We start from the raw sequence: 12,114 nt of genomic DNA, 5'->3' as shown, positions 1-12,114 counted from the left end.
TGAATTTTTTTCTTCTGTGAGAGAAGGGAATAAAAAACTCAGGAAATGAAAATTTTCAGAATAAATGGAAGAAAGAATTCCAGAATTTATGAAAATTCAGAAAAAATAATTCCAGAAATTGTTGAAAATTAATGTATGAAAAAAAATGAAGGAAATACTTCGGGAACTGATGGAAATTCAGAATAAATACAAGAAATGATTTAATAACAGAATAAATTAAAAACAACTTTAGAACTGATCAAAATTCAGAATTTAAATTTCAGATAAGGTGGAAATTCAGAATTTACGAAAGAAATTGTTGATACAGTAAATGTGCGGCTCCCAAAAACATGGAGCTCCCACCTGTCGCACACCCCCTAAGGGCGGCTCTGAACTAGGGATGGGATGAATAGTGATTTGGCAGAATAACCAAATACCAAATTTTCTGCTAATGTTGTGGCAGAATACCGAATAGGCCTATTTGGTGGCCGAATATCAATGTTCTTAAAATTTATCACAACTATAAATAAAATCGGAATTTTTATCTATTTTTATTTCAGAATGGACACTTTTGCTAACTGTATGTGGCCTTACACCACATAAAGTAATTTGTTTAGTTTATGAGTTGATAAAGAAAGGTGAGTGAAAAAACTATCATCTAAAAGAGGGCAGTGCGTGAGCTGGAATATGGCTTCCACCTTACAAGGTTGTGCTTTGGGAGGTGTGCAGTGAAATAAAGACATTTCATTGAGCTTCTCTGGTTATCTTGTAAAATAGTTGGAGATCCCACCAACATTTAGTCAATAGAAGTCTTTCACCAGCGAGGAGAAAAGGACTTATGCTATAAAACAAAATTATTGATAATTTCAAATCATTGATATTGCAATTTTATTTATGCAGTTTATTTAAATATTAAGAACTGGTAATTGAAAGATTTTTATTGTCATAATACCGACAATCAAATTTAACGATGATATATTGTATTTTAATATCAGTTACAGAATCAATTTTTTGTAACACGTTACCAATTTTATACATAATTAGGTAAACCAACAAAAGTAGGTAAAAAAGTTAGGTAAACCAATAATTAGGTGGTTGGTATTTAACCAACTATTATTTACTCTCAACCAGCAATGTATCATAAAAATTATGACTCATTTTCTTATTTTTCCTCTCCAGATGTTTGTCTCTTTCAGTAAGTAGTTCAATATGCATCTTGTCTAGGTGCATCCTCAGTGACATCCTTTTAGTGAACTTGTGTAATTCATGCTCACTCCCACCTTTTATTGCAGTAGGATTCTATTTTCAGTTTCATATTTTCTCTGTATGAGAAATTCCTCCTGACACAACCTTTTCCACAGGAAGGGATATACACCACATGATAAAATATAATCAGTAAATTTTAAATTTATGGGACAAATTCCAATAAACATAATTTTTTCAAGTTCGATGTAGGCCTATTTAGATTTACACAGATACTTGGCCAAATACCTAAGCATTATTCAGCCAGGATGAATGCAGAATAGCAGCTAAATATTTGCGTCCTATCTCTACTCTGTATCTTGGCTAAAGAAACTTGTTTTGTGATATTTCTACTTCAAATAACAAATATGGATTTGGCCCAAGGGGTGGCCCTTATTTTTCAACTTTTTAAAGGTTTTGCTACCATCTCCCTTATCTTGTTCCAATTTAAAAAAAAAACGGTCTGTGTAAAATTTTTACTAAATCGGAAAACCGAGGCTTATGTCGAACTTTGAAACGCCTTAAAGTTCAACATAGTTAGCAATATTAATTCTCTATACACAATGATTAATTCCATTCAAAAGCAGTAGGTACACTCTTTCCTATCTCGATCATTCGTTTTCTTCTTAGGGAAACTCATGAGGACACATATCCTCGTAACCCCAGCAATTGTTTAAAATTTTTTTTGGAGAAATTGAATTCAAAAATTCTGCAAAAATACCCACCTGCTACTAAATCCTCTTTTAGGACAAAATAGGCTAAATGTTCAATGTTCGTTCCTTTACATTATGCTTTTGATTCTATAAATTTTTTTTTGCTGTAAATAAAAATGTTTCTCTTATAGAAGTTGTACACTTTATTAAAAAACCTGATATTTCTCAAATATTTCGTGTTATTTCAGGTATTTTTTGAATTGGGAAATTGGATTTAAAATGTTATTAAACAATTATTGGAGTTGCCTGAACGTGTCCTCATAAATTTCTCTTAAAAGAAAAAAAAATAGTCAGGATAAGAAAGAGTATATCGCTTTTGTGAATGGAATTAATCATTGCGTACATAGAGAATTAACATTGCTTACTATGTTCCAACTTTGAGGCATTTGAGGGTTGCATCAAAGTTTCCAATTAAGCTAAAATTTTGCGCATATTATAGTTGATTGAAACAGGACTAAGGGGTGGGAACAGAAAAAATTTAACATTCGAAAAATTACCTATAGCCCTTTAGCTATAGGAAATTTTTCCACCATAATGCACAAGCTCACATGATACAGCCACATTATGAGTCTTCCCCACTCAGGAACATAACATTTTCCATAAATATCTCTATTTCTCTTTCAGAAAGATTTTGAGCCATTTCATGTTAACTAAATGAACTTAATTAAAAGCAAAACTTAAGAAAAAAATGCCTTAAAAAATAAGTCTACATTTGAATATTTTCATTGCACATGTTCTTTCTTGCAGACTCTCAGCATCAAAGTGAACGGTCTGCACATACTGTAGAAACTGGAGATGGATTTGTTTCGCGCATACCCTTTATAATGTGTTAATAAAAAAAAGTAATGGATAAAAAACTTTAGAACTGTTTTCTAGCAGATGATATTAGAAAGGAAAGCAGCGGCGGTTTCATAAGGGGTGGGTAATCAGGGTAATTACCCCGCGCCCCCAGACAAAGAAAACCCTACATTGAAAGAAAAATTCGTAAAACAGCCTCCTTTGGATCACGAGCTCCTGTCTGAGCCCCTACCCCACAGACAGAGTTTCTGGAACTTCCCCTGAAGGAAAGCACAGTTTTAGTTTGACCTTTTGGCGATTAAGTTAGGCAACCCTTTCTATGTTGATAAACATGCAAGCATAAATTAAAAAAAAATTATATCCTTAGATGTTAATTTAATAATCATATTGGAAATTTTAGGCATTTTTGCATCATAACCTATGCACAAATATATATTCTTTTAATTGACATGAATTTGCCAAACCTTGTAAACATTGCATGGAACTTTTATTCTAACTGTTCACTGAATTCTGATAAACAAAAATTTCAGGTATTTTTACATAAAAGGTTAGAAGGAGGGAAACACCTAGAGGTTCCCTCCCTAGATACAGCCCTGCAATTTTTCCATGGTCAAAACTGACATCAACAAGAACGGTTGAAACAAGTTTTCTGCATGGTTAGAATTATACTTAGTCAAAGTGAATGCAACCCTGTTTCATTTCAATAATTTTGACCACTTTTGGAAAGTGGCCTGTCCAAAACCAATTTTAACAGACAAAAATTACAACCCTGTTTGGCCAAGTTCAACAATGGACATTAAAGTGCAACCAAAGATGTGAGCTTCCCGCAAGATGATCTTTAACACCATGTATAGCAGAAAACGTGGATGCCACATCAAGTTTGATTATGGTCAATAGGAGCATAACATTGATGAGCTGCGGAACAAAACAGGACTTGCAGTTTGTCGAGGAACACTGCTGTAGATTGTTCACAACTGGAATTTACATGTACGTGTTGCAAACCTAATAGTGATGTTTGTTTCTGTGTAATGCTATTATAACATGAGTGAAGTGTAATGATTGTAGGCCTGTTGCTCTCTTTGGTAAGAATTTTTAATAGAGAGGTCAGCTTGTATTTGCGCCTTGAAGTTGGGAACCACAGAAAACCAACTTCTGCTGAACATGACAATGGCAACGGTGGGGTTCGAACCTGGGTCCTTGGGATATGAGTCCATCACTATGACCCACTTGACCACCACAGACTACCAGAGGTCAACTGCTGCAATTCGACAGGGAATCATATGCTATTGTCCATAGATAGTTAGATGGTGCACTAACACATCCGTGTAATGGTTTGCCACAACCATTCAGAAACCCAGCCAAATGGCAGAAGTGCATTAACTTGAATGGGTCGTTAGTCTAATTGATGTAGGCCTACTTTGCAATTTTTACGAATAAACTATTTTCCATTGCATGAATGCATTGTGCCAATCATTTCTGTACAACCTGAGTAATTATAAAATACATGTCCCCATCATACGGACGAACCTGAATCTCACACACATGAGATGTCCAGAAACTATGCTCGAAGATGAGAAACTGAACAGAAACACACACTGCGAATAGAAACAAAGCAATCTCACATATTTATTATTTTAAGAGTGCCTACCATGCTAAATTATAGGTTTGTCGGCACCCTACAAGACCACCATTCATAAGGAAAGGATTGTTTAAAAGTTAGGAGAGAATTTCTTTGATTGAAAAATGGAACAGAGAATTTCTTTATTTTTTTAAAAGTATTCACATGGCACTCCTGATATCATGGCGGGCTGCATGCGTGCCGCAGGTTGGCCACCCCTTGAGTTAGTCTTTTCAATGATGACAAGTGTCCCAGTGATTGTGATTATCAATATTCTTAATTATACTAAACACCTGAATTCATGGTATCAATTCCCCGCTCTGATTCAAATTCTCATGTGTTATTTTTCAATAATTTGATGTTGAGTTACCAGCTACATTCCTAGGAGATCTCCTCTGCTTCTTTTCCCTTTAAAAGGGTATCACAAATAGGAGCAGTCTCCTCATTTATTTAGATATGGGCTACATCGTTTGCAGGTATCTTATAATGTCCCACTTACAGGCTCTAATATTCAACAAAATGGTGACGGTCATCATGCCTTTTATTCCCAACACTGTTGCATAAGTTCTGGGAAATCTCCATTGCAACAGTATTGGAACTGAAATCTCCACAGAATGATACTTCCTCACATCTACATGATCCACAATTCATGTCTTACTACTTGGTGTCAGAGCAATGGGCAAGATTGCCTAAGCTCTTCCCTCTTGGGGCACCAATGATTGATGATGATCATGATTATCATGTTGAAACCTGCAAAGTGTCATTCGACTCCTCAACGGTGTCCTGCTACAAGACAAGTGCGGAGCGTGCACGCAACACTGTGATGTGCGGCATGTGGCTGGAGGTCGGGATGAATAGCAATTGTGTGTTGCTCATGGAGTTGGACTGTGGTATGGAGGATTTTAGGTTTCTGGCATCCTCGGCAGCAGTGAGAGGATTCCTAGTTTTCCAGCACTATACGTTGGACATTTCATTATAATATTAACAGGGGAGGGGGGAGCATATCTGGTCTTTTCAGTGACTGGGAGGCTATAATGTCCAAAATAGTAGGCCTACTGTGCAGTGTGGTTCATTATCACTTGTTTGTGTTCCCACATAGACATAGTATGTATCACACACCTTATTTGAGTTTTTTGAATTAGCAAGGTTTTAACGTGCATATTGTGCATATATGTCTTCTCGAAATGCAATAATAATCACATCTCAGAAACAAATAAACGCTCTCGAATCGAAGCTTTATGTTATTATGTTACATACTCATCCCCTATCCTAAAAATCTCAAAAACAAAGATTTGGTAGTAAAATCATACCCACAGCTTCATCAATAGACATATTGATTTCAATAAACTTAAATTACCACACAAGATCACCACTCATCATTATTACACATCATCTTAATTCCAGATCCAGGATTCATAATAATGAGCACAACAATAAACTCATATACATTAATTATTATTATTGTTACCACATCTTTTGGAGCACTGAGGGGAAAAAGGTCATCTTTAGCATTGAATGCATGCAATAAATTTTTTTTTTGCGTAAATAAACGGCAAAGCGGATGAATTAAGATGACCCAACGAAGTCGAAGTTGGCGATGAGTGATTCGATGAGCGTGATTTTAATGAGACGATCGAATAAATTGGGAGATCAGATTAGATGTCATTTATGGAAGTGGGGGGGATGGACAAACCTTGTAATTTTCTTCGATCAGCCATGGCTATGTAAATGCAGGCAGCACCATCAGAAACATAATAGTAAGCGGCACAAAAGAGTTGAATGGACTTCAGTTTCGGAATATTTCAGACGATATTCCCCCCTAATTAATTCAATGACATACACACGGAGATCGCGCCTCGTCGATCCAAGTTAAGATGGCTTCTTCTGCCATCTGGTAAACAAAACGTACGCACGTCCGTCTCTGCGCGTGCGTCTCCCAGTCAGTCCCCATCACCAGCATTGACGCTCGTAACTGAAACGAACGAATCAAAGTTCACGTTTTGTATTAATCTTGTTATATTGTAGTTATGAAACGTATTTTGATTTGTCGTTTGAATGAAGCACGATGTCAGTCATCTTAATTTTGCTGTTCATAAAAATACGTAGTTTCGTTTTTTTTATTTGATGAGTAACCAGAATTTTTTATCGATTTTTTGGTTTTTTATGTTTATTTGTCCCTTTTTGAGATTCGCACTGAGATAATTTGGGTGAAATTAAAGTATAACTCTACAAGTGAAAGACCCACCAGATGACGCTTATAACAAGTGTGATAGGATAGTTTGCTCATGACCATTTGTATATTTTACCTTATTTTTCGCGTTTCCTTTTTTTTTTTTCAAAGAAACTGAAACGGTTGAAGAACTAAAACTACAGTAAGTTAAATAAACTTCAAACATCTTTGAATGAAGCCTACTTGAATTTAAATTATTGATCTGTTACGCAGACAAGAAACAACGTCGCTGTAGAGCTTCTGCTGCCACCTATCGAATAAAACCTAAACTATTTTTTATAATTTTACTATTCTCAACGGGTTTACATAAACCGGTTGTGAACCATAAAAATTAACAATGTTTGCTGTTATCTTGATTTCAAAGGGCCTCCTCCTACCTTTAAATATGACAAACTCTTTTCTGTAGAATTATTATATAAAATATTATTTATCCATTGATTTATTTAAAATTTTTACCACATATATTTGATTGCGTATGCTATCCTATTCCAGTACAAACTTTCACACATCTTTAATTCTTAAAATTTTCAAAACGTGCATTAAAAACAGCTAGCGTACGCATGATAAAATAACATGGCATCCATGAAATTTAATAAAAATTGGTTCCAAATAAAGGAAACAGTTCGGTTTATAAAATGATGAAAAAGATGTAGATTTTATCAACTCGATCTTATTCATAATTGAATTTAAAATTAAAATTTTTTTTAATTAAAAAAAATGAATTAGAACATCCAGGTTAATATGAATGAATCTTTTTCGTAATTTTATGAACTGGACAGTTTCCTTTATTTGGAATCAATTTTTATTCAGTTCCATTGATAAATACCATGCGAACACCAATTGCAGTACAGGGCGTCTCGTTGGAAGATTCCTGGCATTTCACGAACGTCTTCTGTTGCGACGGTAATTCAGGTGACAAGGTTCTGTGGTGACTCGATTGGCGTATCGTAAACGTTGTCTTTAAGCTGCCTCAGAGGAAAAAAAAGTTGGCAGGACAGATCGGGAGATCTAGAAAGCCAAAGGACGGGCCTACCGCGGCCAATCCATCTGTTTAGAAAGGCAATGTCCAGATAATTCTGCGTAATCCTCAGGAAATGTGCTTTTGCTACTACTTTACCGTACATGCACCTCGTACACATACATTCCTCTACAGTATACACCATAGTTTGCCAACCTTTTCTGTCCCATCGCCCACTTCTTCAGAAAATTTTTCTCCCATCGCTCCGTAAGGGGTCATTCAAGTATTACGTCAGCATTGAGGGGGGGGGGGAAGGGGGTTTTGGATTTGCTGACTTTTGATGACAAGGGGGGAGGGGGTTTGAAGGTTGCTTACGTCATCAACCACCCCTTTTTAAAGATATGAAATATTCTAAGCTGCTGACGAAAATTTGCTGACAGGGGGGAGGGGGATCAGTGTTTTGCTGACTTTTGCTGACAAGGGGGGGGGGGTCAAAAGTGGCTGAAAATCTGCTTACGTAATACTTGAATGGCCCCTAACGCAATCTAACCCATAGGATCCTATGTTATAACCATAGCTTCAACCACCCTCTGGAACATTCCATCACCCTCAGGGGCCGTTAACGACACGTTGGGAATCACTGTTCCATACAATTTCTGACTGGTAAATGTTGAATGTGCGTGTATGCGTTTGACCGAACGTGATGCTTGTTATGTGTAGTGCTGCCATATGCCATCAATTTTTCTGACTATGAATGAAGTGTAATGATCGAATAATTCTGTGGTCACAGATGGCAAAATGTCATGAGTCGCTTTTCCTAAAAAATTAAGTTGTTCGTCTTTCGGAGTCTCGTTCGTTAATATTTTGGAAGATGGCAAAACTTTGTCTTTCTCTTTTAGTTTATGAGGAATGAGCGGAGGAAAATTGTAATAACTCAAAAAGCCATAGTATCGCATTTTGGCAAAATATTGTTAACAAATTTGCCATCGTGAAATTTTAAAAAAGTGACTTATAACATTTTACCATCTGAGTACAGAATTGCACGGTTGTGTATCTGCATTGAGAATTTTTTACGGGGCTCGCATTTGCGCCTCGAAGTTGGGAACCACAGAAAACCAATTTCAGCCGACAAACTCTGTGGCCACTGCGGGGGTTCGATCATGGATCCTCGCGATGTGAGTCCGTCATTATGACCACTTGACCACCACAGCGGCGGAAGAAATGTGCTGGCACTCCATCGTGCTGGAACCACATAATCGCTCGAAGATTTGCTGATACATTTCGTGGTAAATTAGGCAGGACTTGCTGAATGGCGGGTTCTGCGAAAGGTAACGTTTCATTCATTTTAAAAAAAGTGCCCTCTCGCGGCTCGTATATACTGTATTATCCCACATTGTATGATGAAAGTTGTATGTTTTGGCGAGTTCTATCACCCAGTCCTTACAGTTCTGACCGTCAGTTTTTAGTTACACCATCTTTTATATATTCCCCAATTGATTCGCACATGTTTTTTTGGGTTGTTATTCTGTTTATATAATGATATTTCTCTTGAGTATCGTGATGTCGCAAGGTCCAAGGCGCTGTCTGCCCATGTTCTCATGTTATTTTGTATATCGATGTTTTATATATATATTCTTCTAATATTCCGGAAATGGTCTGCGAGGTGCACCGAAGTCCAGCACCGTAGGCTGTCGCCTTAATTGTTATACATCTGGAACCTCTTGCGCTTCTCACACTTTTCGGGTGGACTTTGTGACGGATGCGATGGAGGAATGGGTTTTTTCGCCAGATGGGGTGTTCAGGGCCTCCGTGGGAGGTTTGACTGCTTTCCTATATGCGAGGCTGCTTTCGTATAAGAGGTTCCTCTTGGAATGTTCCGTGAATGAACGTGGGAGTGTATGCGTGGTTCTCAAATTAGGTTACACCGTTTTTCTTTTTATAGGCCTGTTCATCGTAATTTTGTATAGGGAGTGTAATATCTCTATCTCCAGTATTGTCGAAGATTGTGAACTAAAGCAGTTGCAGCCTGTGGTCTGCGGACGATCTGTTCCCGCGGGATGCGGGCCCTTGAGTACTTTGCAAGGGAGTCATGGATCATTTTCATTCATTACCATTGTATGAATAACACATTTTATGCTGTGAAGTTGTAATTTATTCAAATTTTTTATAATATGTAAATTATTAAAAACAATACATTTCGACTTTTAGTGGACGAGGGAGGAGTGCCAGTCGAAATTGACCTTCTGACACTGCAGGTGATCTGCGGAGCACTGACCTGCACCACAGGGTGTTCGCGGTGCATTGACTTTCACTACAGGGGGGGGGGGGTCTGCGTCAACAAAATGGTCAGGAAACACTGAATTAAAATAAATTACTTGGAAAAAGGGAACATTTTCATAAAAAATGGTCGGGCGGCATTACGCGAAAATATTGGAATATCTGGTACATGGATGTTATCAATAAGCAAGTTGGAGTGTCGTGCACGTAATGATTGTTTTCTAATCGAACATTATAATAGATGGATATTCCATCAATATGATGAGATCTAGCTGTAGGAATTTATGGGGAGAAAACCATATACAATATAACCTCCCGATAACGATCACCCATGGGATCGAAGATTTTATCCACAAACGATGAGTGGCCGTTAATGGATAGCGAAGTACTTTGAGGCTCATCGACGAATCTAAAAAAAAAGTGTACATTAACAGAGAGTTCCCGTTATGGGAGGTTAAACTGCTAACGAAAGAAAAGTGGCTTTATATCTGAGGTCGTTGCGTTTTCATCGACCGATACGAGCAAGGTTCATGAACAATATTCTCAATGGGAATTAGTTAAAACCACCAATTATTGACGTTATAGCCAAGGTGCCGTTGAAATCGATGTCTTTATAACCGAATTGTAATGTATTGCGAATATAATGGAAATAACTCTTGAGTACAGTGTAGAAAGATGAAGACAGCGTATAAAGTTATCGTTGATAAGAAACTGAGTCGATATAAAGGGTACATTTCATCAGTCTACAACCGTGACTCCCAACGTGGAGCCCACGGGAATGGGGGGGGGGGGAAATCTCAAAATTAATGAAATATTCATACTTTGTGTGTATTTAGTGTGTACAACAAAGCTTCGCGGTGTTGAGGAGAGTGGAAAGAAGACAGAGAGAACTTTTTTGAATTTATTCCGCTGGCGTTTGGACGCAATATTACGTCCTTGATCGTAAAGTGGTTAATGAATTTAGAGAAGTTCAATGAATTTCATAAGAAAAATAAATAACTCGGATACACAATTAGCTATTGACAAGATTGGCTTTTAATACAATAAGCATTAATACATAAGCAAATTAATACATAAGCAAATTAATACAACAAGCAAATTAATACAACAAGCATTAATTAACAATTTGGTAACACGAATTTTGAATATACAATTTACATACATACATAAAGGTTCACATTTCATAAAATGTATTGACATTATAGCAGCATACTACATAAAAAGAAATTTGTATCAGAGAGACTACTTCAAACTTTCATCGGAAATATTAGAAACATGAATAACGAGAAAAAAGAGGAATGGATTGAATGTGCATTGGGAATGAAAAAATATCCAAATGTGCCGAGAGAATTTTATGCACATACACATGTTACTTTTGTCATATGTGTATTCATATGTGTCTTCATTGAGTTATTAAGGGTATACTGTAGGCGTTAAAGGACAATCATGCTCTCAATCAGTCAAAAAGTATTAAAAAAGACAATCAAGCAGCCAATCGATCTTCATACCAACAATCATTCAAGCCAGGGGCTCTCAAACTTTTTCCACCGGCAGCGCCCCTTACCCAAATCAACATTTATCTGCGGCTCTTCAGAGAAACGTTTAACAAAGAATCTCTTCGGAAAGCCTATGTCGAGCCACCGCTCCGAGGCGCCCCTGACGAAGATTGTCTGCACACAATTTCAGAAACCTTGATTGAAGCAGCCATTTAATCAGATAATCAGTCATTTCAAACCCCTTATTAACGGTCACCCCCCTCTTTTACGGATGAATTTTTTGTCCCACCGGTGACCTTATCTGTGCAAAAGGGAGATTCTACTGTTCGTCAAGTCGCGGACTCCCCCGGACAGGGCCGTTGCCAGGCATCTCGCCTAGGGCGGCAAGATTACATGGGCAGCATTTTTTATGACAGATTTATTATGACGATTTATTTTTCACTATCGGAAATTTTCAAATATCGAAATAGTTTTGAAGTGAAAGCGCTCATGGATAAGTAAGTGCAGGTAAATATAATATAATTTTCAGCGTTCAAATGCTCTATTCAAGTCTTTGCTACTTAATGCTTAATTCATCTCAACACACCTCCTTTCTCGCACTTCCAAAAAGGGTCACTTATCTCTATAGTCCGTTTCTGGTTAACTTTGCAGTAAAGAGGAAGCTACGAGGGAACCACATCACTCGTTGCTTTGGGAACGAAAGCCTCTTAACCAATGTATCGATGCGCGGCCTTGGTAAGGTGTATGGCCGATTCTCGACAATCTCACCAAGAAAAATCTTTTTTTTACGTGTATCGTAATTG

The 12,114-nt window shown here is 37.2% G+C and overlaps 1 protein-coding gene across 1 annotated transcript in view; it reads right to left on the bottom strand.

Moving 5' to 3' along the window:
• The window catches only part of LOC149077323 (CCR4-NOT transcription complex subunit 3-like), a 63,527-nt gene extending 57,240 nt beyond the window's left edge, over positions 1 to 6,287 (bottom strand). Inside the window, exon 1 of the mRNA XM_089245093.1 lies at positions 6,044 to 6,287. Coding sequence (XP_089101219.1) covers positions 6,044 to 6,068 — 25 coding nt within the window. The 5' untranslated portion in view covers positions 6,069 to 6,287. The remainder of the gene's footprint in view (positions 1 to 6,043) is intronic.
• Between the last annotated feature and the right edge of the window lie 5,827 nt (positions 6,288 to 12,114).

This window comes from Pholcus phalangioides, unplaced genomic scaffold (genome assembly GCF_987345545.1).
Source record: "Pholcus phalangioides strain wild (caught in Gottingen) unplaced genomic scaffold, Ppha-v1.0 ptg000015l_1, whole genome shotgun sequence".
Classification (NCBI taxonomy): domain Eukaryota; kingdom Metazoa; phylum Arthropoda; class Arachnida; order Araneae; family Pholcidae; genus Pholcus; species Pholcus phalangioides.
The sequence above is the reverse complement of the archived record's forward strand: the minus strand, read 5'-3'. Positions and strand labels throughout refer to the sequence as shown.